At 32.3% G+C, this 26,442-nt stretch overlaps 2 protein-coding genes and 1 long non-coding RNA gene across 4 annotated transcripts; 1 reads left to right on the plus strand and 2 right to left on the minus strand.

The window, feature by feature from the left end:
• Positions 1–398: 398 nt before the first annotated feature.
• On the plus strand, positions 399–2,553 carry LOC145630411 (uncharacterized). The gene is made up of 3 exons (XR_014112047.1): positions 399–582; positions 712–786; positions 2,175–2,553. It is a non-coding gene; the product is annotated as an uncharacterized LOC145630411 (long non-coding RNA).
• Positions 2,554–2,683: 130 nt separating this feature from the next.
• Positions 2,684–6,690, minus strand: LOC145630410 (uncharacterized). Of its 2 annotated transcripts, none has more exons than XM_081682670.1 (11): positions 6,298–6,690; positions 6,052–6,202; positions 5,626–5,762; positions 5,331–5,533; positions 4,897–5,217; positions 4,739–4,797; positions 4,568–4,604; positions 4,402–4,473; positions 4,150–4,300; positions 3,864–4,007; positions 2,684–3,779 (listed from the first exon to the last, which is right to left on the minus strand). In XM_081682670.1, the coding sequence occupies exons 2-11, from the start codon at positions 6,173–6,175 to the stop codon at positions 3,372–3,374; spliced, it is 1,656 nt and encodes a 551-aa protein (XP_081538796.1). In that variant the 5' UTR covers positions 6,176–6,202; positions 6,298–6,690; the 3' UTR covers positions 2,684–3,371. The 2 variants fall into 2 exon arrangements, with proteins under 2 accessions (XP_081538796.1, XP_081538795.1); XM_081682669.1 differs by having other exon boundaries at positions 6,052–6,197; positions 6,298–6,689.
• A 5,491-nt stretch (positions 6,691–12,181) lies between these two features.
• On the minus strand, positions 12,182–18,542 carry LOC145630412 (uncharacterized). The gene is made up of 7 exons (XM_081682671.1): positions 18,015–18,542; positions 17,066–17,165; positions 15,756–15,815; positions 13,566–13,683; positions 13,147–13,229; positions 12,780–12,844; positions 12,182–12,605 (listed from the first exon to the last, which is right to left on the minus strand). The coding sequence occupies exons 1-7, from the start codon at positions 18,221–18,223 to the stop codon at positions 12,488–12,490; spliced, it is 753 nt and encodes a 250-aa protein (XP_081538797.1). The 5' UTR covers positions 18,224–18,542; the 3' UTR covers positions 12,182–12,487.
• Between the last annotated feature and the right edge of the window lie 7,900 nt (positions 18,543–26,442).

Here is a 26,442-nt window from a genome sequence, read left to right on the forward strand (position 1 = left end):
AACAAAATTTATGAAAATTACCTATTAAAAAAATACACACTATTACGAATCTAGCAAGCACAAATAGTCTTAGGTCGATTCAAGTCTGATCCTAATTTAGATTGAAAAACAATGTGTAATTAATTAGGTCTAGTAAGTTCATTTCAGGTGTAAAACGCTAATTTATACTTGTATGGTTAAGCTAAATGTTGTAATTATTTAAAAAACATAAACAATAACGATAGCGGATAAGTATAACGATAGCGGATAAGTTTTGGTTTGAAACCCCTCACTTTAATCATCAAATGAAGAACAAAAACTAACATTGAGTTAGTTGGATTTAAGGTGCATCCGGGAGATTCACGGTTTTGGGTTCGGAGCCGGTTACCCTTACCCGTTTTAACTTTACAAATTTCTCCAAATTGACTTTCTAATTTACATTTAGACAAAAATATTGTTTTTAAGGATTAAAAGCAATTTGATCGGAAAATGATGAGAACACGGCTGTTATGGTTCACTTCCGGCGCTCTCTTCACCGGCGGCACCATTGCTTACTACCTTCATCGAGACCTCTCCAAAGATCGCTACCTTCTCGTCAATCAAGTATTTTCTCCCAATTTCAACTTCCTATTTTTCTTCGCTTTGATTTCATGCATTTTACTTAGGGTTTTCTATTTGCTTTTAGATTTTAATTTTGATTTCAAATTTGTTGTTTTTCGTTTGAATTTGCAGTTGAAGGACAATTTTGGCGCTCTTGAAGCTAGGGTTTCTACTCTTGAATCTGTTCCTCATCATTCAAATGCTCAGGTACTTTTTTGAAATTTTTTGGTTATATCTTTGATAGAGTAGAAATTTTTAATTTATGTGAGTGGAAGTTGTAATATTGGTGTATGCATTGTCTTTATTATTGGATTATGCATGAATTTTGGGGTTCTGTGAAATGATATGAATTAAGGTTTGTATGAGTATAATTTACTTGTGTTACATACTTACATGGAGATGTTTTTGTAAATTTGCTGTAAATTTGTGATGCGACGAGCTGCTTTTATATTAATGGAAGTAGAAATTATGTATTGGTTGTTGGCATATATTGTGGACTATGGTTGAGATTAGCTTTCTTTTGTGGTTGTCAGTCTTGTCACATTTGTCGTGTCGATTATTTTCTGTTGGTATATAATTTTAAGTTATTGTAGTGGATTACAAGAATGCGGTATAGTGTAGCAAAATTGGGAGGTGTCATAGACTTTTTACTTGAGAAATGAAAGCATGTTGTGGTGTCGAGTGAGAACTAAGGAGTAGTGGCTCAGCAGGCATGAGGTAGTAACTCCATAGCTTTGAACATCGAAGTTTTCCTATCCTTTACTACTTAGGCTGTTTAGAGGACCAAATCTATACTCTTAATGTCTTTTGTCAATGGTAGCTTCCATTTAGATGATGCGTCTCCGATGATTAACTTCTAGAAGCAGCTTATATAAAGCAAGCAAGTGTATGCTTTGTGAAGAAGATGAAGATTAATTGATTAAATATTGGTTTATCTCTAGGTTGTCTAATCCTGGCACTTAGGTTTTCCTTGTTGGTTTGTTACATTAAAGCAACAAATGTTAAGGGTGTTGGGGTCGCTCACAAAAGTAGGAATCTAGTATGAAAAAGCGTACATATAGAGATCGTCACCATCCCAGAGGTCGTTGAGGCAAAGATATTATTGATTTGGATTATCAGATTTAATTAAATTCCAATGATTCCAATGATGTATAAAAGATATTCTTGGGTTATAGGGTAAGTGATTGCAGAGATGTTCTAAACTTCTAATAAGTGAGGGTTCAGTAAATGATAAACATGTTCCTACTCTTTGATGGGCTCTGAATTTCTGAAAAGGATATGCTTATTCGTTTGGATGAGTATATGGGGTGTATGTAATTTATACTTAAAAAGATTCCTGCTACCTTTGCTTTCTATTGAAGTCAGAAATATTTGCTTAGACATAGCTTGCTTTGGAATTTTGTTTATAGTTGGATCCAAATCTTAAGTCTTTCCTATGACGAGGATCCTTATTGGGGCTCTATAATTGGCCATTGTGCTTGAATTATGTTCGCTGCAATACTTTTTTTTTGGGAAACCCTTGCCCATAACTGCAGCTCAACAGAAAACAGGGTGTTTGGACAACATACTCATTACCTATTGCACCTATTTTGCAGGATGGAGGTAGTTCGACCTGAATTGTTAGCTTGAGGTTTTACAGCATAGCTACTTTGTCTTCGTGGAATTAATGAAATCTACAGCTGGCTCCTTGTAACTTCTTTGTTATATTTCTATTGAGAAAATCTTTCTCATGATTTATATACATGGCACAATTTTTTTCTATCAGTGTCTACTCTAGTTTTTCTCTTCTCTTTTTTTTTTCTTCTCTGGTTGATCAAGTGTGATAATTGATACCCCTTATTGAGTATAAGAATAAGTATTACTTTATTAAACATTCTAAATTTTTCTCTGTTCTGATCTACAACAAGATATTGTAAGTACTTGACCTTTCTAGATCTTTATTGCAAGTTGCGAGTACTTTTTTCTCTTGCTTAACTTTCTACTATTAGCAGATAATATGCTATTCTCTTTTTCTGAGCGATATACTTGTAATTCTACTCAAGAGTATAGAAGCTGTCTGTCTCTCAAATATTGTACAATAAGTGTGCTTCGTTCTGCGCTCATAATTCTACAATCCTTGTGTCATTGATAACCTGTGTTCTATGCAGCTACTCCAATGCATTTTCTCTTTCTGTGCTTCTGTATCTTGTCTTTCTTACTTACTTTTGAATGTTTCATAGTTAATCCTCATACATATTTGCACCACACAGTTTATTGGGTTAATTTTTCTTGCCGCCAGATTATGCATTGTGGTGTGGCTTCGATCCTCCCCCCCCCCCCCCCCTCCCTCCCAAAAAACAGAGCCTATCTTAATTTTCCTTTTTTTTTCTTCTTTGACAGGCTATTTTCACTATAAAAGTTGTGTAGTTTCTTGAATATAGTGTTACAAAATACAATTACAACACATTGTGTTCCTTTCATGGGGTTGGTCCCAGTATTATATGTACATTATAATATTGTAATCTATCAACAATCATTATAAAAAATATTGTTGTTCACTTCTTCTGAACAAAAATGTTGGTTGTCAGGCTATGCTAAAGACGTAAATAGTGTGTTTTAGTTCTCTCCAACGCTATAAGTCTATAATTACTTGGAGAGCTTGGTGCTGTTGGGTTACTTTTCCAGTTTTTCTAGCCTGTCTGTGTGTAGGAGTTCCTGTATTGCTTTCTGCTTCCAGGCATCCCTACTCTCGTACTCTTATATTATTGCAGAGCCTTAATTCTCTTGCTTTATGTGGCTATATCTCAATTATACTACTGGATTTGGTGTTCAATAGTTGCTTTAGCTGCTTCAGGATCCAGATTATTTGCATCTGTGGTATTTGGCTGTATGGAACCATCTGCAAAATGATGTTTTCGTTCATGATAACCAGTAGTTGCCCATATTGGGACCAAGATCACCATAACCACTGAAAGTACCAGCATTGCTACCCAGGTTGTCTGTGCGTAGCTCTTCAATGGTTTGCAGTGTTTGACTAGGATCCTCGAGGATGCATGTTTTACAAGCTGGCAATCTACTAGATTCTCCATATCTGGGTATGCATTTAGCAGATTTTGTATAGAAGTTGAGTAAGCTTCTATGACATTGTAAACACTGCCGGTTATAATTCCTCCCTGGCAACTTATCCCGCTGGTGTCTGAACAAGTGAACATCTTCAGCACCTGCAAAAATGAGGCTTTTTTTAGCCCACCAATTATTGAAGTATTTGCATTCTTGTGTAGTGGTGTTAATAATTCTTGGCATACCTGTGGAATATCTCCTATTTTAATTGTGTCAGATGCACAGTTTCCTGGTTGATACGTAAAATCAGGTGGTCCAGAGAAAGGGTTGCATACGTATTGGAGACTTGGGAACGAAGAACTCCTCATAAGAGAGATATTTGTGTTCACCTGTCATAAAATATGTACAGGATTAATGGTGTCTAGCTGAACTTTAACGAGTTAGTTGGCATTGCAGGTGCTACTTGATTTTATGAAAAAGGTGATGAGCATCACTGATTGTATGGTATCATCTCAATATATTATGTATTACCTGGTCAACAATTTCATAGACTCCGATGCCAACATCAGATAATGCGGTTCTTGCTGAAAGAAATTCATCACAAGGAAGGATTGAGCTTAAGCTACTGTTATCTGGGTTTTGTTGGAAGTCTTGAAGAGCTTGGCATGTGTCGGAGGAAAACCTGCATAGTTATTTAATTATTGACTCTGCTTTAGGTTATGGGATCTTCACTTAGCTACAGGTATTGAGATTTGATAATCAATTAGAAGAGTGGAAATTTACTTTTCAAGGAAGAAATATGCCCCAAAGAATAGCCAGCAGAGGGTTGTTAGAATCCAGCAGAATACGACTAGCCTGCAGAAATTTAAAGAACCAGTAAGCACTTTCTGGTACTGCTAAATTTGTTGTTTCAACAACTTGGGTTATTTTAGAGGTTTGATGTAGTTACATGTATAGTACTCGTCGAAATCTCAGTATACCAAAAACTGCAAGTTGAAGACAAGTTATTGTCAGATGATTAGAAGAATAAAGTTTTGACATTATCTTTATTTCCAACGAAGTGTGATTCTAAGCTGTCATTTTCTGTAAACTACGTATTTATATGATCTGAAGCAGTTACCTGTAAGAGCTATCACAGCAGCTAGGTTTATGGATATGGTGACGATGGTCAAGATATACCTGCAATCAAGCTCATGTGGATAAGAAAACTGAGCGAGAGAGGGAGACTGTAAAAGGAATTTAGGGGCAAGGGAATATACAAAGGAATATATTACGTACAATATTGTCAGACCCTTCTCTACTAAGAGCCTATTTTTCTGAGCTTGTTTCTTTATGCCAGTTGCTGCATAATCGAGCTTGTCAGATGTCGAAGCCAAGAAGCTAGCCGCTGCAGCCATATCTGTAGTATCAGCCCCATCCACTCCATCAATACTATCCATTGCTTGTTGCTGTAAGTTTGCACCAATCTTTCTCATCGGTCCTGTGGCGTTGTATATGGTATTGGATGCCTGATCTGCAGTGTGGATTATAACTCTCATAATTGTGTTTGCTTCAGAATGAAATCTCATGTTTCCTTCCAGAGCCACCCCAGATGCAATTCTGAAATTATATTTCTATATCATTAACACGACATAGGAATGTACTTATCATATGCATTTGGATTTTGGCATATATTTCGTAGTTTGCAATATGGTAATGTTTTTAGGGCTTACATTGCTAGGATAGCAAAAAAAGTGGTGAAGATGAGAGGGAAGAGATAACACGGCTTGTGACATGGTGTTCTGTTTTTCAGCTGTTGGTTCTTGCTTGTACTTCTACAGCAAGAAGCTGTTAGTAGATATATGGCATACACAATGCCTGTGATAAGCCATAACAGTCCGATTGCATATCCATAAATTCCAGTAAATAAAGTCGACTGAAAACAAGTTGCTATGTTAGACAAATGTTAACTTTTTAATATATGAACTTAGTTAATAGAGTTATTATAGAAAGAGATGGTGGGCTTACACTCCAATAATGGATGTTTGTGATGTTATAGCCTCCTCTGTAGTTGCTGAATTGTTCCAGTGGATCTACCCGTACTATATCTTTTGGTTTGTATGTGGTACGGCTGAAGGGATCTAGCATTGGCACCGATGTACTTCCTGTATGAACCATGATCGCTAATTAGTATATTTGTTACAAACCTTGTACACCCCTTGAGTCCCGCCATTGCATATTGTATGGCTAATTGTTAACTAATGCTATGTTTGTTACAAAATCATGTCTCCTAATTTTGTTTCCTCTGTACTATTGCTGATTAAATTTTATTTTTGAGGAGAAAATTCATGTAAATTCTAATATCATGCTTTGCATATTCTTTATTAATCGTGGAAGTTTAATTCTCAGCAGGTTATTCCAGTAATAGAAGGCAATAATTTCAGCAATATGTACCTGGTTCATTACTGTTCGATAAGAGTTGAGCTTCAGAAACACCCAACTTCGAGCTGATGATCAATGCAAGAATTGCAAACACAACCCAGCTCGTTTGCAGACACTGCATCTGCGCTGTACCCATCTTCCCCCTCTAGATTGTCAACCTGCCCTTAAAACATCGCGCACACCAATTTATTCAGATGAAACTATTCAAGTACATACAGATATGAAAACCATTCAAGTACATACAGAGATGAAACTCACCAACTTTCGTGGTTCGCCAATCCTGCAGAGAGAAAGAGAGACAAACAGAGAGTTGAGTACTTGAGAATGATCAGAAGTTGTACACAAGTTTTATAAAGGCATAGATAGAAACAAGGGAACTTTTTTTTAAAGAAGCAGCAGCAGTGTTAGTTCAAAGAGAAAGGAATGTTGGCCTTTTATCTAAACTCGTCGTAAAAAGCGCGGTTTCGCTAGAAAAAGCTCTTCCTTAGCTTAATCCACACATACTAAGTTCTTAAACTAGAGGATCCCAAAAAATAAAGGACACTCTCTTCCCCTCCCAAAACAAAAGGGAAGAAAAGAAGAGTGAATCATCAAGTGCAGAGAATGACTTCTGTACAAGTAAAGCATAAATATTTTGTTTTTCATCTCATCTAATTCCCCCACTAATTGACCAAACAATTATTACATTAAAATAAAATAAAAAGTTAAAGTAAAAAGGGTGAAAAAGATGTCTAAAATCAAGAAAAGCATGTAGTTTAATTATCTTAAGAGTTAAGGTAGGCAGAAATTATCTTCTAAATTTGATTAGTTTTTGCTAATTTGAAAGATTATTAGCAGAAAGTTAATTACGAAAGTACACTTAAGACTAACCCAACCTCGAGTTTTCGACCCAAAAAAAAAAAACGTTATCGGATTTGAAGCAATGTGCAATCATGTATGAAAACAAGTAAAAGCAATAGGTGAGGGTTTTGGACTCAACTGCAACACTTTAATTTGTGATGTATTAGGACAATATAAGTGTAATTGTTAATAGTTAATTATGTATTATTAATGTGTAAGTGTGATTAATCTTTTGGCTATGAAAAGGACTCCTAAAGCAAAGCCTTCCGAGTCATACTTTGATTTCTAGGGCTATGATTACTTTAGCAAGCTTTTGTCAAATATTACCACTAATTATTACACTTGTTATAGGATTATAGGAATGGAATATCTAGTTATCATAATAAAGTAAGACTTGTACCTTGTGCTATAAGGTGGATTGCTCATTTCAAAGAACTTTATTGAATAGTGTTAGGAAAATATAGACGATAATTAAACATCACGCGTTTAATCTCTTAATTTTTTTTTTTCGGTATATATATTGATGAAATATTCATGGAAAAATCTCTACATTAACTTGTTGCTATAGATCAACCAATTTGAAAAATTAATATTTAATATTCAAGATTAAGGGTGACTTGTTAAATTTTTTTGGGGTTAAATTGGAATATCTCGCAATAAACTTCTATATCTAGTAAGATTACCTAAATATTCAATCAAGTGGGGTTGATACTTGTATATGTTTGGATTTATAAGGACACTAATGCAAAAATGGGACTAATATAGAAAATTATTATGTCTTAAGGGTATTGGTCTTTGGATAACACTTTATGTATTTAAATGGAAATTGGGTATCACTTTTGAGGTTTGTCAAAAAGTGTAGCTAACATTAAGGGCTAATTACAAGTATGATTATTGATAATTTAGTCTATTTTCTTGCTCGTTAAGTCAAAAACCAACTTTTTTAATTATTTCTTCTCTCTCTCTCTTTTTTTTTTTTTTTTTTTTTTTTTTTTTTTTTTTTTAAGAAGTGTGAACCTAGTCAAAGATAACTACCTCTCGGCTAGACTTAGCATGAACCCCATTAATCGGGTGTTGTTAAAGTTTAGACCAAAATATATAGGGTTGTTTTTTTTAAAAAAAAAGTCTTAAATATGAATTCAATGGTTAAGTTTGTACTTTACCCCCCTTTCCATACTCTTCGTCCTAAATTACTCGCAACAGTTTGACTTTTTACACTATTCACACATTTAATTTGACCATTTTTTTTAGCTATTATATGAAAGTCAATGTAATCATGTAAGATGTTGTTGGGCCTATTTTAATGTATAGTTTCTTAATATAAATTTTTATAACTTATTTAAATATATAATAAAAAATATCAATGGTCAAACATGTGCATCTGCAAGCGTGTCCAGTCGAAATGTTACAAGTAAATTGGGACAGAGGGAGTAATTAATAGTTCTCGGCTTATTACAATAGGTTATGTGATCTTTGACCGCTCAAATCTAACTTTTAGCTTGTTGCTCAAACAAACAAACAATTGTGACCAATAAGTTTTTCATAGGCATAATATTAAGCTGTTTGGCTTATAATATTGCCAAAACATCATTGTTCGTTTTCCATTGTTGCGAAGTTAAATTTGTCCGAGCATCTGTCACAATATTTCTACCACTTGTTTTGTTGTAAATTTGATCATTCAACGCAATAAACACATCAAAGTTGAATATCATTTTGTGCTTTAGTGCATAAGTCATGGTGATCTTGTTATTCAATATATTCTCGATGGAATTAAGCAAGTAAACCAACAATTATCGGATCCGGAGTTATATATAGACTAATGTCCTGTTGTGTGCACAAGTTACATAAGTTATAAGGTTAATTTGTCGACGCATTAAATAAGGAAAAAAAAATAAAGCATCATAAACAATAATGATGGAAAATAAACTAGAGTTATAGGATTAATTTGTCACATTAAATAAGTAGAGGTGGACATTGTACAGTTGTCAACCCATATCTTACCAACCCTGCATATATAATGATGTCTTTCTAATTGTACGAGTGATATTTTACACGGAGTACACAATTACAAGATTTACAACAATATAAATAACACACACTTTTAAAAGTAGTGTGCGCACTATATCATTATTCAAATATTTCGTATATCTCACTATACAAAATAATAGAAAACAAACATACAACTACAAATTCAAATACATTTTATTTATGTTTTTTTAACATGAAAATAAATGATAGTGTTCAATTAAAAGCTCCAGGATCTGGTTTACCTTCTTCAAGGCATAACCCAGCAATAACACTGTTACATTTGTAGGGATGACAACATCCATGAGCAAAGAAACAAACATCACCCTCATTTTTGCATTTAGCCGCAACAATGCCAATCATTATCAACATTATTGCTACCATTAACAAAATTACCTTAACATTTTTCTTTGTTTTCAACATTTTTTTTGGGTGTGTTTATTCCTTATTATTATTATTATTATTATTTACTTTATTTGTTATTATCAAATAAAATGAATTAAATCCCTTTGTTATAATAATTTCCTAAAGCAATGTCTTAAAGATCAAGTGAATTACCAATTTTTTCGGCACAAAATTAGAAGAATTTGGGGGTAAATCTTAAATCTAGTTAATCCTATATTTGTGGGATGTCTAAGAGAAAATAAGATGATGAGTTGACTACTACACTATATTTCTAGAAACCCTATTTTAGGCCTTTTTTCCAATCTCTTTATTTAACTAATTTTACATACAATCCACCATGGTCGATAATCTTTATTGTATTAATAAAGCTATTTCTTACACTTGTGGGATCAAATGGTACAAGTACATACTCATACTTAAGATATTTCTCCATAACCCGTTATTAATTTTATGTAATTAGGGTCTGTTCACATTTACTTAATTTCAGTTCAGTTCAGTTCAGCTCCAATCAGTTCAGTTTAATTCAGTTCAGCTCCAATCAGTCCAGTTCAGCAAATGTGAACAGACCCTTAATTTTGCTAACTGGAAGACAGTGTTAGGCCCCATTCACTTCACCTTATTTTTGCTAACTGAAATTAATTTTACTGAATTGAAATTATTTTTGTTGAACTGAAATTATTTCTACTGATTTTCTATTGTATTTCACTATTTCTTCTTTAAATTTATTGATTTTTACTGAACTAAAATTATTGTTACTGAACTGAATTATTTTTTATGAACTGAACTTATTTCTACTGAAGTGAAATTGATTTTATTGAACTGAAATTAATTTTACTAAATATTTTTTTAAAGGTGAAATAAACAGGGCTTTTTCAAAATTTTACATCAAAAACATCAAGATTGATAAAACTACTTCATATTTAGCATATGTTTAAATCAAATACTCATATAATATTGGTTAAGCACAAAAACCATAACTATTTGAAAAACCTAACCATCTTCTTTTCTCTTGGGCATTTCAAAATAAGTATTTTATAGGCTGGAAAATGAGTGAACTTTTCATAATTTTAACTACTCCCTCCGTCTCTAAATTACATTCCTACTTTCTTTTATTAACTGAGGAATAAATGCTAGAAATAGGAATGTAATTTAGGGGCGGAGGGAGTATAATTTTATTAATTAGAGATTTTGGTCATTGAAATGAGGTAACTTATGCATTAACAAATGTAACATAGAAATCGTGTCAACTAAGGGCTTGTTCACATTTACAGAATTGAACTGATTGGAGCTAAACTGAACTGAGATTAAGTTGAAGTGAACAACCCTAACTAATAGTAGTAAAACAGAAAAGTATTTGTTTAGGGGCTTCATTAATAACAATCTTTTGAGAACGACTTCAAAGATATGTTGTTGAAAACTCAACTTGTACCACTGTTTGTAGCAAATCGGTGGCCTAAATTGTTCCATACTCCGATTGGGCCAATAACCACTTGATTGCTTTAAAAAAAACCGTGTCTTGTTTTTCATACTTTGGAAGAAACCTTTTCACGTTGAAAAATATCTAAACATATGGGTTATTAAAAAAAATCTCAATTAAAACGAAGTATTTTTAAAATAAATAAAAATATAGTATTTTAAAACCATAAATCTAACAAAATTTCACATTTGACAAGAAAATAAAAATTATTAATAAAATATAGTCAAATAGTACTTACAAACAATTCTTAAAAAATCTAAATTTCCAACACAGGTATATAGCTTCTTCAACCAACACGGCAACACCCCACCTTTCTGGCAATGAAATGTGAAGAAAATGATAAGATAATTGACTAACCAGCCTATCTTGCCACACCATATGACCATTTATAAATTAAAAAAAACCCTTATAACACTAACCAATAACCCTTGTAATACTGACTAAATAACCCCTATAACACTGACGAAATAAACCCTTAACACTGACCAAATAACTCCTATTACACTAACTGACTAACAAGCCAGGCACATAAGATTTTGTGTTGGCTAACTTTGTTAGGAAAACAGTTACAATATATTCAAGGGAGAGTGTATAAGCTACATGGTGCTTGGGATTGTTTATCAAAAAGAGCAGGTGCAGGTTGGATAATTCGGGAGATTGATTCTTCAGAGGTACTTGGGGGTGGATGTCGTGCTTTTTTTGCCGCCTCGGCGTTGCAGACGAAGTTACAGGCTTGTTTATGGGGTTTGGAGTATGCTATGCAGAAGGGTTTTTTTGAAAATTTGTATATACACGGATTGTGCTGCTATGTTGGTTGTCCTTCCTCGTAAGGGGAATATGGACATTTCGGTTTTCTAGCTCATTCAGGAATTGTGGGTTTCTTTTCAGAGTCTCCTGGTTTATCAAGTCCGTAAGGTTCCTCGTTCCTGGGTGTCTCCAGCTCGCTGGTGGTTGGCGGGTTGTGCTCGTTGTTGCCATTTACTGTATTGAAAGAAAGAAAAAAAAAAAATTAAAGATGTCAAGAATCTCAAAATTACCATACAAATCTTGGGAAAAAACTAGATTTGAACGCCATGTCCAAGATTTATGTTGTTACGGCTTCCCTAGCCACCATTCATGGAAGCTCTTCGGACACAAAGTCGTACCTGTTAGTATGAGAACTGAACTGAAGAGAAGATTGATCAAAGGAAACGGAAGTCACAGATTCTTATTTTTCGCTACACAAACTCGCATCAAGATCTTGCATACCAACTGAGAAGAATGCATCAGCAAATTCCAAGTTTCTTTACAAAACAGGACTTACAAAGGGACTGAAAAATAATGCTTATTAACATTTCAAAATAGACAATTACCAAAAAAAAAAAAAAAAATTAACATTACATAATAGGCTAAAAATTGACCTACATGATAATTTATTATTATACTAGTTTCTAACTTCCAAGAATATCCAATAATATTACTATTGGCAACTACACAAACTATGTAAACTGAGAATGAAAGTTGTAAAGAAGAAGAATTTAAAAAAAAAAAAAAAAAAAAACTAAAATCTTATAAATTTTCACATTTGTAAAATTGTAATGAACAGAAGAAAGCATCTACTTGATTTGCTAGCTTGCTTCCTATTTTCCCTTCACTGGGGCTGGAAGATGATGTAATCTGCTAACTGGTTTAACTGGCTACTTTTGTCGAGCTGATAAACAATCATGAGTGCTTTGAGTGATTCGAAGCAGGGATGATGGCCATTGTAAGTTCTTCATTCAGCTTCACCGGCAATTGAGGCATTTGTCTCATTATTTCTGGAGTGTCGTCCACGTTGCCACTAGATTCAAAAAGGCACAGACGAGTTGATTAGATCCAAGTAAAGAAAGAAAGAAGCCTACTTTCAATTATTTGACCATTACTCCAGCGGTTTAAAACAGTGTAAGAAAGTATACTAAGTAGTACATACAAAAGTAAGTAGCTGCAGAAGCAAAAAAATAGGTTGAAGCCTTACTTATTGTTCAGGAGCTTTTTTATATTGTCATACGCCTGGCGAAAGAGGGTAACGTTCTCCTGTATCTGAAACGGAAAAGGCACAAGGCAAATAAATTCAAGCGTAGCCACCAACAGTATAATGTGTCGCGAGTGGTTGTTAGAGCGCAGTTCTTCTTGAGTAAATAAAATAAACATCACACATCAGTATACAAAATTTACAACCAAAACCCCAACCCAAATTCTGAGGATTTTAATACAAGACCTTGCATCCTATATAAGAGGTTTTATCAGCCAAACCATAAATGAGATTAATAGCCTTCAACAGTGTAAACAACATGGACGTGCAAGGTTATCCTAATATAAAGAATTTATTGTTAAACGTGTACCTGAAACGACGTAAAGTTGCTAGATATTTGTTGGAAAAACTGTTTATTTTGCTCAAGTAGCTCCCCAACATGGCCACCAATTGCTGCAAGAGTCGGCCACAAAAATTAGAGATAAAAATAATCTTACTTAGCCCAATGTCCATGCCATAAGCATGGAGATTGACTAGTAAAAGGAAATAAATTCATAAAAAAGCCCTAGGTCAGCATCATAATAAACTTAAGTTACAACAAAAAAAAAACTTAACATAAAAATCATCCCAAGATACTCGCATCTTTTGCATAAAGAAGATATATGTCGCCAGTATGCCTATATCGCATAATTGATAATTCTAGTAAAAACAGAAAAGAGTAATGTATAGTTTTCTGAATAATACATTTATCAGTAAGCAATGCGTGTAGGTCAATATAGATAACTTTACCTTTGTAAGATATACCATCTTCATCATCTAATGGAACTGCTGGCACAGGATAAGTATGACCACCAGGCCTTGATGCATGCAACTGAGATGACTTTGACGAAGATTCAGTGACTTTCTCCTGGATATTATGTAATACTCATCCAAGTTATAGTATAGCCAAAACAGGTCGTGCATATTTAAAGCATAAATTGATGGGAAAGGAAAAATGCTAAATCAGAAGAGCTGGACAGGGAAACCATGTACAGACAGGAGTCACAGGATATAGAGAAAACAGTAAAAAAAAAATTCCAGGACATGTTAAAAACCAAATTGCCAACCATGTGATAAAAATATCATAAACCAATTATTGGTCAATAGACTTCTTCATTTTATACAGAGAAAAAAACCACAGACAAAACAATGAAAAGCATTTTTGTCGCCAGCCTGCATGTTTGCTTTCCCACCGAATTGCATAGTATTGAAAGTGCAAATTAACTCAGAAATATGCAATCAAACCAGAGAAAAGTGCAAAATATAGTTCAGTGAAAATGAAACATAAGGGAAGGGAAGAACAGTTCAAAGCATAAATATCAAGTAGCATCATTCATAAAATATAATCAATCAATAAAGTAAGAGTAACATGAAGATAAAGAAAATAAATACCAACAGTAACAAGTAGATTGCAGTCTAAGACACTAAAGGAGCCACTTATAAGAAAGAAATAATCCAAATACCCAGTAAGCCACCAAGAAGGTGGAAGTGGCAAACAGTAAATAAGACATAAGGAGTTTCCTTTATCAACAAAGACAGATAGCACCATTAAGAGCTTCCAACAATTCAATAACATTTACAATAGCTCATGACAAAGGTATTTAGCACTCTACAGTTCAGGAAATGTAACAAGATTGTTAAGATTTTGACCCGAGAAAGAGAACTCGATAACATTTACAATCATACTTTTCATCTCTCAAACAAATAAATCCTCCTGTCTTCATTATAAAATAAAAGAGGGGGGAGGGGTAGTAATCAACTCAAAAGAAGGAAGGTAAAGGCAAAGCTATTCCCCACATATCAGATTCGTTGTTAAATAACGATGCAAGTAACATGTTATTGCGAAAGCCATACAATAAAATTTGTGTTTTTAGGTGAAATTTGAGAATGATACCATGTAAGATTGTGTAAATCTCCCTGATAGAATGATTCTAATTGATTATTATTAATAAAATTATAATGAGAGTCCAAATTATTCTAGCAAACTAACAAGGCAGGTAAAGATACTTAAAAAGATACTTCATCCAATCCCCATACATTGCAACAATAACTATTTTAGAAAGTTTTACAAATATTGCAACATTTCCCTATTTACACATACTTTCACTCTATATCTCTCCTCATCGCATGGGTGCCTATCTTTTATTCTCTCTATCTCTTGGCATATATAACAATAGAGATTTAGGGAGCTCCAGAACTTTTATGTGGTACATTCAGAACAAAATAGACATCAAACTAGTTCAACTCCCACCTAAGGCAAGTCTTACATAAATCAAAAATTACACAGCCTCGCCTTCACCCTGCAAGGCTGCAACACAACTGCAATGCCATTATGTTCAATCAGCATCCTCAAAATTTCTTATAGTCAACACTTTCACTAACTATTATGTCTCCTGTATGAGAAGAGTATATTCTAAAAGATTCTGAACGGCGATGTTTCATTGGAAATATTCAGGATATAGTTTAGATTTTAAATATTATTTTACACCCTAAATGAATAACTGCAATCAGAACAAATCCGGTGCCGTGTTCTCTTGTATGTAAATGGCGGAGCACTATGCACGGAAGAGAAGAAAAATTGAAAATAAAAGGAGTTACAGCACCAAAAAATTGAAAATAAAATTAATAGAGAAAAAAAAAAAAAAAAAAAAAAAAAAAAAAAAAAAAAAAAAAAAAAAAAAAAAACTAATATAGAGTTTAAGATTAAAAGAAAGCAGCATTTAATTGCACGGAAAGAAATTTACTGATGAAAGGGCTTTGCCTAAGAGAAAAGAATTTTGCATATTTCATGCATAGATGAAATAAGTAAGCTATGCTTCTGGATTTTGGAAGAATGTTAGTGAAAGACAGAAGCTGTAGAGTAAATTAGCAATGTATGAACGTGCAGCAAAAACTGTGGATCATTAGTTATTGATTATAACAAGATCTAAACTAACATACCCTTTTATCTTTGTTTTTCCGCGAATGATCATCTTTTCTTCTCTTGCTCATCTCCTTTTTCTGGACATCAATTGGAAAGTCAAGTCAGCAAGAAAAGTCATGTCACTATTGATCCAGATAACTTAATCCATAACCCTCCCTCCCCCAAATGGAATATACTTCTTAAGACTGTGTACTTCAATGGCATTAATCTGATAGCCAATATCTTGCTTACTTCAATAACTTTTGTTAGATCATCTTACATAAACTAGAAAGATATTTACATAATTAAAGGGGTTTGGGACAAATCCACAATGAAAATTCAACATGAGAAGTCCAAACCATATTGAAGCTTTGTTTTTGAAATTAAGAAAATTTATTAGCCTCGCCCACTCAAATTCATGATAGATGATACACACATTCACAAATTCCTATACATATGCAGAAAAGGGGGTGTGGAGAAAGTATTGATGCCAGTCAGTCGCAGAAAAAGTCAAGTTAACATTCCCTTAGGTTTTTCAAGACTACAGAAATAAATCATACAAACAAATTCAAGCTTTAGAGACGAGTTAAATATCCTTCACTAAATAGGCGACAATGATGAACTGATGAAGCATAAAGTTGAGTCAACTCATGAAAAAAAAAAAAAAAATCTTAAAGCGATTAAAGTTGTGAGATTCACTGAAATCTTAGGTAATAGAGAACAAAAAAAAAAAAAAAAAACTCTGTATATAAACATGTAACTTTTCTCTACAAATATATAAGAACCAATAAGAAGGCAGCAAGGAATACTTCGTTCAGTAAAGGTAACAATTAGCTCCCTGCTCCCCATCAAGATATATTATGGTCTCTTCCCAAACTTACTAAGAAAAAGTGGCTGATCGTTACTTAACATCCACTAAAATTTAAATACAGGTCCTATAGACAGCTACAAAAGATAGCTGTTTCTACCTCTCCTACAGTAGCCACCAGATTACAAGCAGATCCTATAGGAAAGCTCTTCTGACATTTCTTGTAGTACCAAATCTGCAGATCTAGGTTTGAAAAACAAAAATCCAACCCACCATACTATTATAGAAGGAATTGGAAAAAGGCAGCATCAGGGTAATTGGAAAATGATGATGCCTCAGTAAGTCAGTATGTAGTCTTATCCCTACAACCAATTGAAATTGATCCTGACATTATTGATAAACAGGCCATCCTTCCACAAACAATACTGCTGAAAGCTCATATCAGCATCAAGAGCAGATAGAAACTACCAGCTATCTAAAAGCTATAAATCAAATTATAAGATCTACCATCTCGCTTTAAAACAGATGTCAAGGGCTTACATTCATCCATCGAGCACGTAGTGCCACATCACGGACCGTCTTATTTGGAAGCTCAATAGCAACCTTAGCATAGCGAATAATGCTTGATACTGAAGCATATCTGCACGCATCAAGCAAAGGAGGATTTAGTTTGTGCACAGCACCCAGCATTAAAAAAAAAAATACGCATAAGAGATTTACAGCCTCTACACTTCGAAAACAAGACAAATGCTTAACAAATATCAAATTTTCATAGTTCCTCCACAGAAGCCAATACAAAAAACAAGGAAATTTAGGACACTAATAATTGCAAATTAGCGTCACAAATGTACAAGAGACCAATTGAACAACCTCGGAAAGTTACCAGACAACCAAAACCAACCACCCTCCTTTTCATCATGACTAGCTCCAAAGACCTAGTTACTTCCACTCTATAGACTATGCATTGCAAGTCTTAACACACAAAATTATAATTCCAACAAGAAACCAACACATTGCCCCTGCGAATTCGAATCACTACTCAGCAAACTAAACCTTTGTTTCGCCTCCAAACCCCAACTCAAATAACATAAAAAAACACAACTATGGTGCTAATTCTTTACTACATTTCAAACAGTATGCTCATTAGAAAATATTTGTTCATTAGTGGCACTTAAATTCCTAAACCAAAGGACACCCAAAAAGAAGATAAAAAAAAATCTCAACTCAAATCCGAATCTATAGCAAATTATAATTAAATTCATCAAAAACAAAAACAAAAATTCCACCAAGAATTCAAGACTTAAAGAATCTAAGTGGCACCAAAATTCCCCAACTCAATTCAGAATCTTTACTAAAAACACACTAAACATTTAAGCACCATTTTCAAAATATAGCCTTTGAAAGATTCTCACAACCAAGAATAATAATTCAACCAAATAAATTATTAAAAATTGAAATTTAAAAACAAAAATTAAACGAATTAACTAACCGGGTGAGTCCATTTTCCAAGATTGTTTGCTCCTCAGCAGTCCAATCTGTAGCAATTCCAGGATTATGCTTCATAGCAGAACCCGTACCCGAATTATCATGACCCGGACCCGAATTCCCATTACTTGTGGATGCAGCGGGACCACCACCATTGAAAGAGGATTGTTCTTGGTGGTGTTGATTCCCAGATGGGTTTGCACTTGCTGCCATTCCCACCAAATTCAATACAAATTTCGACAAATTCCCACTTTATAATCACCCAAAAACTCGATTTCCCGCCATAAAATCGAATACCCAGATGATAAAGATGTCAAATTTCTTGATTTCTTGAAATGGGGTTTTGCAAATTTGCAGAAAAAATCGATGAATTTGGGAGAAAATTGAAAAGGGGTGGGAAAAAGTGAGGGAAATTCACAAAGTTTTTGGAGGAGAGAGAAAGAGAAAGAGAGTAGAAAATTAAGGATTGTACGGAAGAAAGACGAAGAAGAAGAAAAGGAGGAAATAGTGTAGAAGAGAGAATTTCAATTCATTTGGGATTTGTTTTTGTTAAACGAAAATAAATAAATATAAAAATTAAAAATAAATCAAGGGTTTATTAATATAATTGTTGTGATTAAGGAAAAGGGGCTAATAAAAACAGATGTAGAAGAGAGTGATTTGGTTGGAATTAAACTCATAAAATAAAAGATTCTTTTGTTTTTTAACGAGATTAAATTATTGATTTTTGTGTGTTTTGGTTAACCTGGAATTGCTGGCTAACTCGAGGATCGGATGGATGGAAGGAAGATACCTGAATTTTTGCTATCCAAGCTACTCTACTTGGAACTCGACTCCGATATTAAGTTACCCGTGCTAATATAATCCGTGCCACGAAAAACAAATTAACAATTTTAAATATTAGGGTTTCTTAGAATAATAAACATATTGGAAAAGTTAATGGAATATGTGTTTTGTTTTTTTCACAATTATATTCAAATTTGACATATACTACCTTCGTTTTTATTTAGTTGACACCAGTCTATTGTCACGTTTATCAACGCATTATTTTAACAATTGATATCTCTAATTGTCGACATTGCAAATATATAAAAATTTAATATTAATAAAATATACACTGAGACGATTCAAACAAGATCTCAATTGACATATTTTATCATAGCTATAAATCACAAAAACTAGTCAGAGTGTAGTTTGTGAATAGAGTAAAAGTTAGATGATATCAACTAAAAAAATGGAGGAAAGATATACATTATGGTTAAATGTTTGTAAAATAATACTACATATATTTGTAAAATAAAGTTGATTATATTTGTATAATAATATTGTTATATATGGAGTACCTATTTAACACCATATTTCATTATACAAAGTTTCATATGCGGCTGGCTGCACCATACGGCCAGCCACAATATAAATTTTTTTTTTATTTGTCTTCTTTTTTCTCTATCTCCTCTTTCTCTTTCCTCTTTTCTTCTACTCCATTTAGCCCACCCAAACCCACCCCTTCCCCGAGCTCTCTTCTCTTTCTCCTCTCTCCTCTTTCTCTCTCCTCTTTTCTTCTTCTCTAGTCCCCACCCAAAAAAGCTAAATGGAGCAGCGGTGGTAGGGGATAAGGGATGGAGCTCCTCGTACTCCATCGCCGGAAAACAAGCTAGAGGTTTTTAAGGCTAAATTCAGTCATGAAAACTCTAGATCTAGAGTTTTTATGGTCAAATTTGACCTTTTTAGCCATAATTGAAGTGAAATTCGAAGCCAATATTAATTTAGAGGTATTTGTTCGATTTAAATTTTTTTATATGGATGTGGGTTCGATTTGGTTGGATTTGGGCTTGCTGATATTTTTTTTAAGGTTTGGTTGTGGGTTTGGTTGGATTTGGGCGTAGTTGTTGGTTGTACGGAGGTTGGTGGTGGCATGGTATTTGTTCGATTTGGGCGTGGTTGCTGGTGTTACGGAAGTTGGTAGTGGCATGGTTACTGGTTGCGTGGGGAAGCGGGTACAAGAGTTGGGGGAGTTTAAGGCTTTGAGGGTGGCTGATGAGAAAGGTTGGTGTTGGTGGTAGAGGTGAGCATGGGACAGGTACCCGTACCATTAGTACTAACGGTTCGGGTACCCGATAACCAAAATCACTAAAAGTAATACCCATAATCGGAACCGATAAGTTCGGGTACCTGGATTTCGGGTACCCGAATTTTCGGATCGGTTATCGGGTACCCAATAAGATATCCAATAATGATAATTAACTTAATTATGTAGTTATTATGATATAATTTACAACTAATTAAAAAAATACTGTGTGATCTTGACCAAATTATTAATAATATTACTAATCATTGATATTATAAAGTGGTTATGAAGTAAAGTAAAAGTTTAGATTTATATTAATAGATTTAAGTAGGAAAAAAAAGAAAAAAAATGCTTATCGGATCGGATCGGGTAACCGTTAATTTTAAAAATGATACCCATAACCATACCCGATAAGAAACTATTGGAACGGGTACCCGAACCGTTATGGTTATCGGATCGGGTACCCTAATTTTCGGAACGGTTACGGATCGGTTTTTCGGGTTTTCGATTTTTTGGGTGGTTTTGCTCAGCCCTAGTTGGTGGTGGTTACGATGGATTTTGGGTGTGGGTTAAGGGTTACTAGGTCGAGGGTTACTAGGTCGATTAAGGGATACTAGGTCGGGGGTTACTAGGACGGTCGGGGGTTACTAGGTCAAGGGTTACTAGGGGTTACTAGGTTAGTCAGAGGTTACTTGGTCAGGGGTTACTTATTCAGTCAGGGGTTACTTTTGTGGGGGTTACTTGTTTGCTGACGTGGCACCCTAGCGCAGTGTGCGACACTAGAAACTTGTTGATTTCATTATTATAAAATTTGTTTCTAATATGATTTTCGAAAAATCACGGCCAATGATAACATATGAATTTGAAAATGTTCAAATATGCCAATTTTTAATTTTTTGGACATATATATGGAGTAATGTAAATATATGTATAGGTGTTATGTTCTCTGCACCTTATTTTTACTAAACTAAAATTATTTTTGTTGATGAACTTAGATTACTTTTTATATGAACATAAATTATTTTTGTTATCTTGAAATTAATTTTACTGAATTAGCTAAAATTATTCAACATAACAACGTCAGCTGACATGAGTGGACTTCAGATCCACAATAATATTGATGTGAACTAAAGGCTTGTTCTCATACGATTATTTTCAGTTCAGTTCATTTTAGCTCTAATAAGTTCAGTTCAGTTTAGCTTTAATAAGTTCAGTTCAGCTCCTAATTTCCTTCTCTTATAAAATATTCAGTTCAGTTCAGCTCAACTCTAATAAGTTTAGTTCAGTTCATCTCATTTCAGTCAATGAGAACAAACCTTAAATCCAAATAAGGGCCTGTTTTGATACAATTATTTTCAGTTCAGTTTAGTTCAGCTCAGCTCTAATAAGTTCAGTTCAGTTCAATTCAGTTCATGTCTAATAAGTTCAGTTCAGTTCAATTCAGTTAAGTTCAACTCCTAATTTTCTTTTCTTATAAAATATTCAATTCAATTCAGCTCTAATAAGTTTAGTTCAGTCAATCAGAACAGGCCCTAAGTTAGAATAAAAAGTCATTTTGTTAAAATTAGTGTTACTATATTCAACATAGCGTCGACTAATAGATATAAACCTCATATCCATTTTGAAAGGCTAATATAGTTTTTTTTTGTATGAAAATTAAATAAAATCGATAATATTTAGTTTGACGTCAATTATGAAATCAATACAAACATTAAAAAAAAAAAAATCAGATGTACAATAAAATATTGTGCACCTATTATAAAAGCTACCCTGTAATGAATGAAAGTTATTTATGCTTTATTGATAAAAGTTACCCAAAATAGTCTACAAATTATCCTAAATTCAATACAAGTAATCGGATGAATACAAAAGTTTTTGATAAAGATACAAAATAGTGTAAAAATTACTTTTATCGTTTGTTGTACTCCTTGACAAATACTGAATGCCGAGCCGAAATGTTGTCTTGGAAAAAAATACATAATCTTGAACATAAATTTAATTTTAATCGGCCTTTCATTTTCTATACAATGTCTTTTACAATGACCTTTTGTTTTTCTTGCATAAAAAAAAAAAAAAAAAAAAAAAAAAAAAAAAAAAAAAAAACTGAACCAATAACCAATCTAAACAAGAAGAATAAAAGTTAAATTGAATTAGACCTTTGACAGAAAAGGGATAGATATAAAATGTATTATAACTATTACTCATGTTTTAAATTGTAATATTCATATTAACAATGCTATTACTTATGAATTTTTTTAAAAAAACTAACATTTTGATTTAAAAATCGTGCATTGCTCATGTACTATACTAGATATACAACAATCATGTGCAATAATTTATGTTGTTTTATACATAATAATACTTTTAACTATAATAGTATGTGTATATAATATAATATTTTTTATAATATAAAAAAAGTATATGTATATAATATAATATTTTATAACACGTGTCCTCCATGTTGGTATAGTGATGATTGAGATTACACTTGGTAGGGAGGACCTGTGTGCTCCCCTGCAACAACAATCGGAAGGGGAGTGGAACCTAATAACCTAGAACTGATCCTCAAATCTGGATTAGCCCAAAGGGTGAACCAGATAGAACACCCAAAACTCAATGCATATATGACGGGAATTAACTTATCCTTTATCTATCTTATACAAAACTCCAAAGTGTAATTTTTTTTTCAAAATATGATAATAACATTTGTAAATTTTTGTTAATATGAAAGATATAAACCTATCAAAATGTATATATAGTTAAATTGTTTAATAACTTATATCGAATGCGTAGTTTTATTAAAATTATTTGCATGTAATCATTAAATGTGTTGGATGTTGTGTAGCTATGCAATGTCCTCAAATCTGGATTAGCCCAAAGGGTGAACCGGATTAAACACCCAAAACTCAATGCATATATGACGGGAATTAACTTATCATTTATCTATCTTATACAAAACTCCAAAGTGTAATTTTTTTTTTCAAAATATGATAATAACATTTGTAAATTTATGTTAATATGAAAGATATAAACCTATCAAAATGTATATATAGTTAAATTGTTTAATAACTTATATCGAATGCGTAGTTTTATTAAAATTATTTGCATGTAATCATTAAATGTGTTGGATGTTGTGTAGCTATGTAATGTCCAAAACTTTAGTTGAGCGACTTTGATTTAGTGATTGTACGGTAAAAAGATATTGACTTTGATCTTGAAACTTAATAGTCTAATAAATTCTAAATAGAAAAATTAAAACAAAAGGAAATGAAAATAGTTAATGGGTTTAAATATTGAAATAAACATAACCTTTTAAATCAATTTAGCGAATTCAAGAGACAATTTTAAGGCATTTAAAATTAAATGGGGGAAAATATATGTAAAAAGAACAATTTTAGATATATAAATGTCCATGCACTATTATAAGAGTTTTGTTAACCTTTTTATAATTAATGTAGGGATAAATCTTAGTAATATATAATCCGTATATTTTATTTATATAAATTATCAGTATCCATACCTATATACGAAGTATTTTGTCGTATACTATATTTAATCAGCTGTTGGTTATATATATGACTATTATATAATATATAGTTTTTGGCACAATGCTTAACTTAGGAAAATATATGTTCTGGTAGTTCAAATATAGGGTTATTATTGTGTCTATAGATTTAATGAGTGCGACGGGTAAATAAAACATGTATATATTAGATTGATTGTAGCTACTGATGCGGATGGTATGATAAGAAAATTTTAGTTTTTTCTCAACGGGAGATATAAATAAATTAGTCCACTTCTTATATAGCTATGTATGTGGAGTATTATTCAATTATTTTTCAATAAATAAATTAACATTATAAAAAAATAAAAGAAATTCAAATAACATAAAATACTATTCAAATAACGTTCCTTTAATTTTATTTTTTTATTGACCATTAGTACAAGTCCTTTAATAGAAAATGAATTACCTTTGTTTTTATTTTTATTTTTCCTACGTGTTTAATAATTTGATTTATAAACCGTGCATCGCACGGGCACTATGCTAGTAATGTTATGAACCTGATCCACACACGTTTTTTCCAATATTAAATATTGATGTATTGATGTATTCCTCTTAAAATAAAGTTCTCTCTAGATTTAGGACTTATTCTCCTCACCTTATTTTTTGTCAGCTAAAATTATTTTAGTGACTTGAAATTAGTTTTGTTGATTTACTAGAATTGAAACTAAATCTTAATGAACTGAAATTAATTAACTGAGCTGAAATTATTTTTACTGATTATATATTATGTTTCTTCTATAAAGTTATTGATTTTTACTAGACTGGATTATTTTTACTAAATGAACTTAATTTATTGAATTGAACTTAATCCTACTTAATTAACTGAACTTAGGCCCTATTCACTTCACCTTTGAAATTATTATTGGTGAACTTTTTTTTTTCTTGAGAAAATATTATTGGTGAACTTAAATTATTTTTACTGAACTAAAGTTAATTTACTGAACTGGAATTATCTTTGTTGAACTGAAATTATCTAACTGATTCATAATTATAATTATTCTTAAAATTTACTAATTTTTACTAAACTGAAGTTATATTTACTAAGCTGAACTTATTTTACTAAACTCAAATTATTAATTATTTTTACTACATATTTATTTAAAAAGTGAAGTGAACAGGGTCTGGTCTTATTCATACGGAACTGAAATTATTTTTACTAAACTGAAATTACTTTTATGAAGAGAACAAGGTCTCACTAAAGATATTAGGTCTAAAGTTATTAGGTTGTAGTTGTGTGTGTACTCAATATATAATCTACATGGTATGGAATCAAGCATTCAATTCAAGACTAATTACTTCCCATTCTAGATCTAAATCCACTTTTTTTGGCTATTTAAAATCAAACTTTTTCAATTTTTTAACTAACTATTTCAAATAAAACATTCAATAGTTCTTATTGAACCATCTACCTATAACTAATATTAAAGTATTTACCGTTGACATTAACATGGTACATGTGTCACATTCTTATAAAAAATTTCCCTCCTAAACTATTTGTGACATCATTCTCCCTATATTTTTTTTTCCTTTTCAAAATAAAGCTAATATTTGAAAATCTATTGATTAATTATACATTTTTCTAAAAGCTTTTATGACTAAAATGGCTAATTACACAATTTATTAGTGATAGTAGAGTTTGGATTATTTTTCCCTCTATTAATTCTCCAAATTTTCTATAATGAATAAAAAACGAATGCTAACATTTTAAAAAATTTATTATAACGATGAAGTTAATTAGAATATTTTTTAGCTTAATTAATCTAACTAAAGGGATCCATCACAATTTATTATGTTTTGCTTAAAATATTTATATTACATATACAAGTAAGTTTATAATTATTTAAACGTGCATCGCACGGAATTAACCTAGTTAATATTTCAAATTTGGTAACATACATAGTATGGTATCAGGATTTAGATTATTATTTTCCTTTCAATCCGAAATCCCTAAGAATTTATAAATTGACTTTTACTTTTCTTCAATCTTCCACACCCAAACAATAATTTTGACATTCGTAATCTACTATAATATATAAAGCCAAGTCCCGTAGTCAAACCATGAGACATCAACACTTGACATTCCAAATTTTCGCCAAGTGTCACGCTAATGCATAAACATACCTTATTAGATGATATGTAAGCAATATTGCCAATATTAAATAGTTTTTTAAGGATCAATAAAAAGTTAGTTGATTTTTTTTATTTTTTATTTTTCGATAAAATTTTAATCTTACACATACATAAAATGTAATATATACTCCGTAACTTTCAATACATATATTTTCTTATAAATTGTAATAATTTTTGCATCATAAAATTCATTTTAAAAAAATGATTTAAAACAAGATGTATTTATGATACTTCCTATATTTTAACCAATTATGAGTACATTATTTCAATTTAACTGTAGGGAATAAATTTTAAGCGTTAATCCCCTAACTTGAACCCCACTGTGATCATACACTAAAGTACGGTGGCGTCCAAAAGGGAAGAAGATAGAGCAAAAGAGTCGCCAACAAGCTTTAGGAACTTGTAAACCGTTCACAGGGTGAAGGTTACACCCCTTAACGATCCAAGAGATCGTCAACTCCATAAGGTCTAGAACCAAATAAGGGTTCGGGGATGAAGGTACAAATCCAACCTAAAAGAGGTTGAACCTGCCCTAATAATAGGCCTCTACTTTATTCTGATCGTATTCATGTGCGCTTTTTAATTAACATGCAATCAATAGAATTAACCCTAAACCTGTTTATCTATGTTGGTTGAATATTAATGCAAAAACAAATCTATTTGTTGGCG

Source organism: Chenopodium album, chromosome 5 (genome assembly GCF_948465745.1).
Source record: "Chenopodium album chromosome 5, dcCheAlbu1.1, whole genome shotgun sequence".
NCBI classification, from domain to species: Eukaryota; Viridiplantae; Streptophyta; class Magnoliopsida; order Caryophyllales; family Amaranthaceae; genus Chenopodium; species Chenopodium album.

Bases quoted from the DNA above. Each gene is read 5' to 3' on its own strand.
- LOC145630410 (XM_081682670.1), bottom strand. From the start codon at position 6,175: ATGGGTACAGCGCAGATGCAGTGTCTGCAAACGAGCTGGGTTGTGTTT. The intron at 4,605-4,738 runs GTAACTGCTTCA...TTCAACTTGCAG, and splicing joins TGCTGTGATAGCTCTTACAG to TTTTTGGTATACTGAGATTT. The intron at 4,474-4,567 runs GTAACTACATCA...AAATTTCTGCAG, and splicing joins TTTCGACGAGTACTATACAT to GCTAGTCGTATTCTGCTGGA.
- LOC145630412 (XM_081682671.1), bottom strand. From the start codon at position 18,223: ATGGCAGCAAGTGCAAACCCATCTGGGAATCAACACCACCAAGAACAA. The intron at 15,816-17,065 runs GTAAGCCCTTGA...ATTGATGTCCAG, and splicing joins TACGTGCTCGATGGATGAAT to AAAAAGGAGATGAGCAAGAG. The intron at 13,684-15,755 runs GTATGTTAGTTT...CATAATATCCAG, and splicing joins GGAAAAACAAAGATAAAAGG to GAGAAAGTCACTGAATCTTC.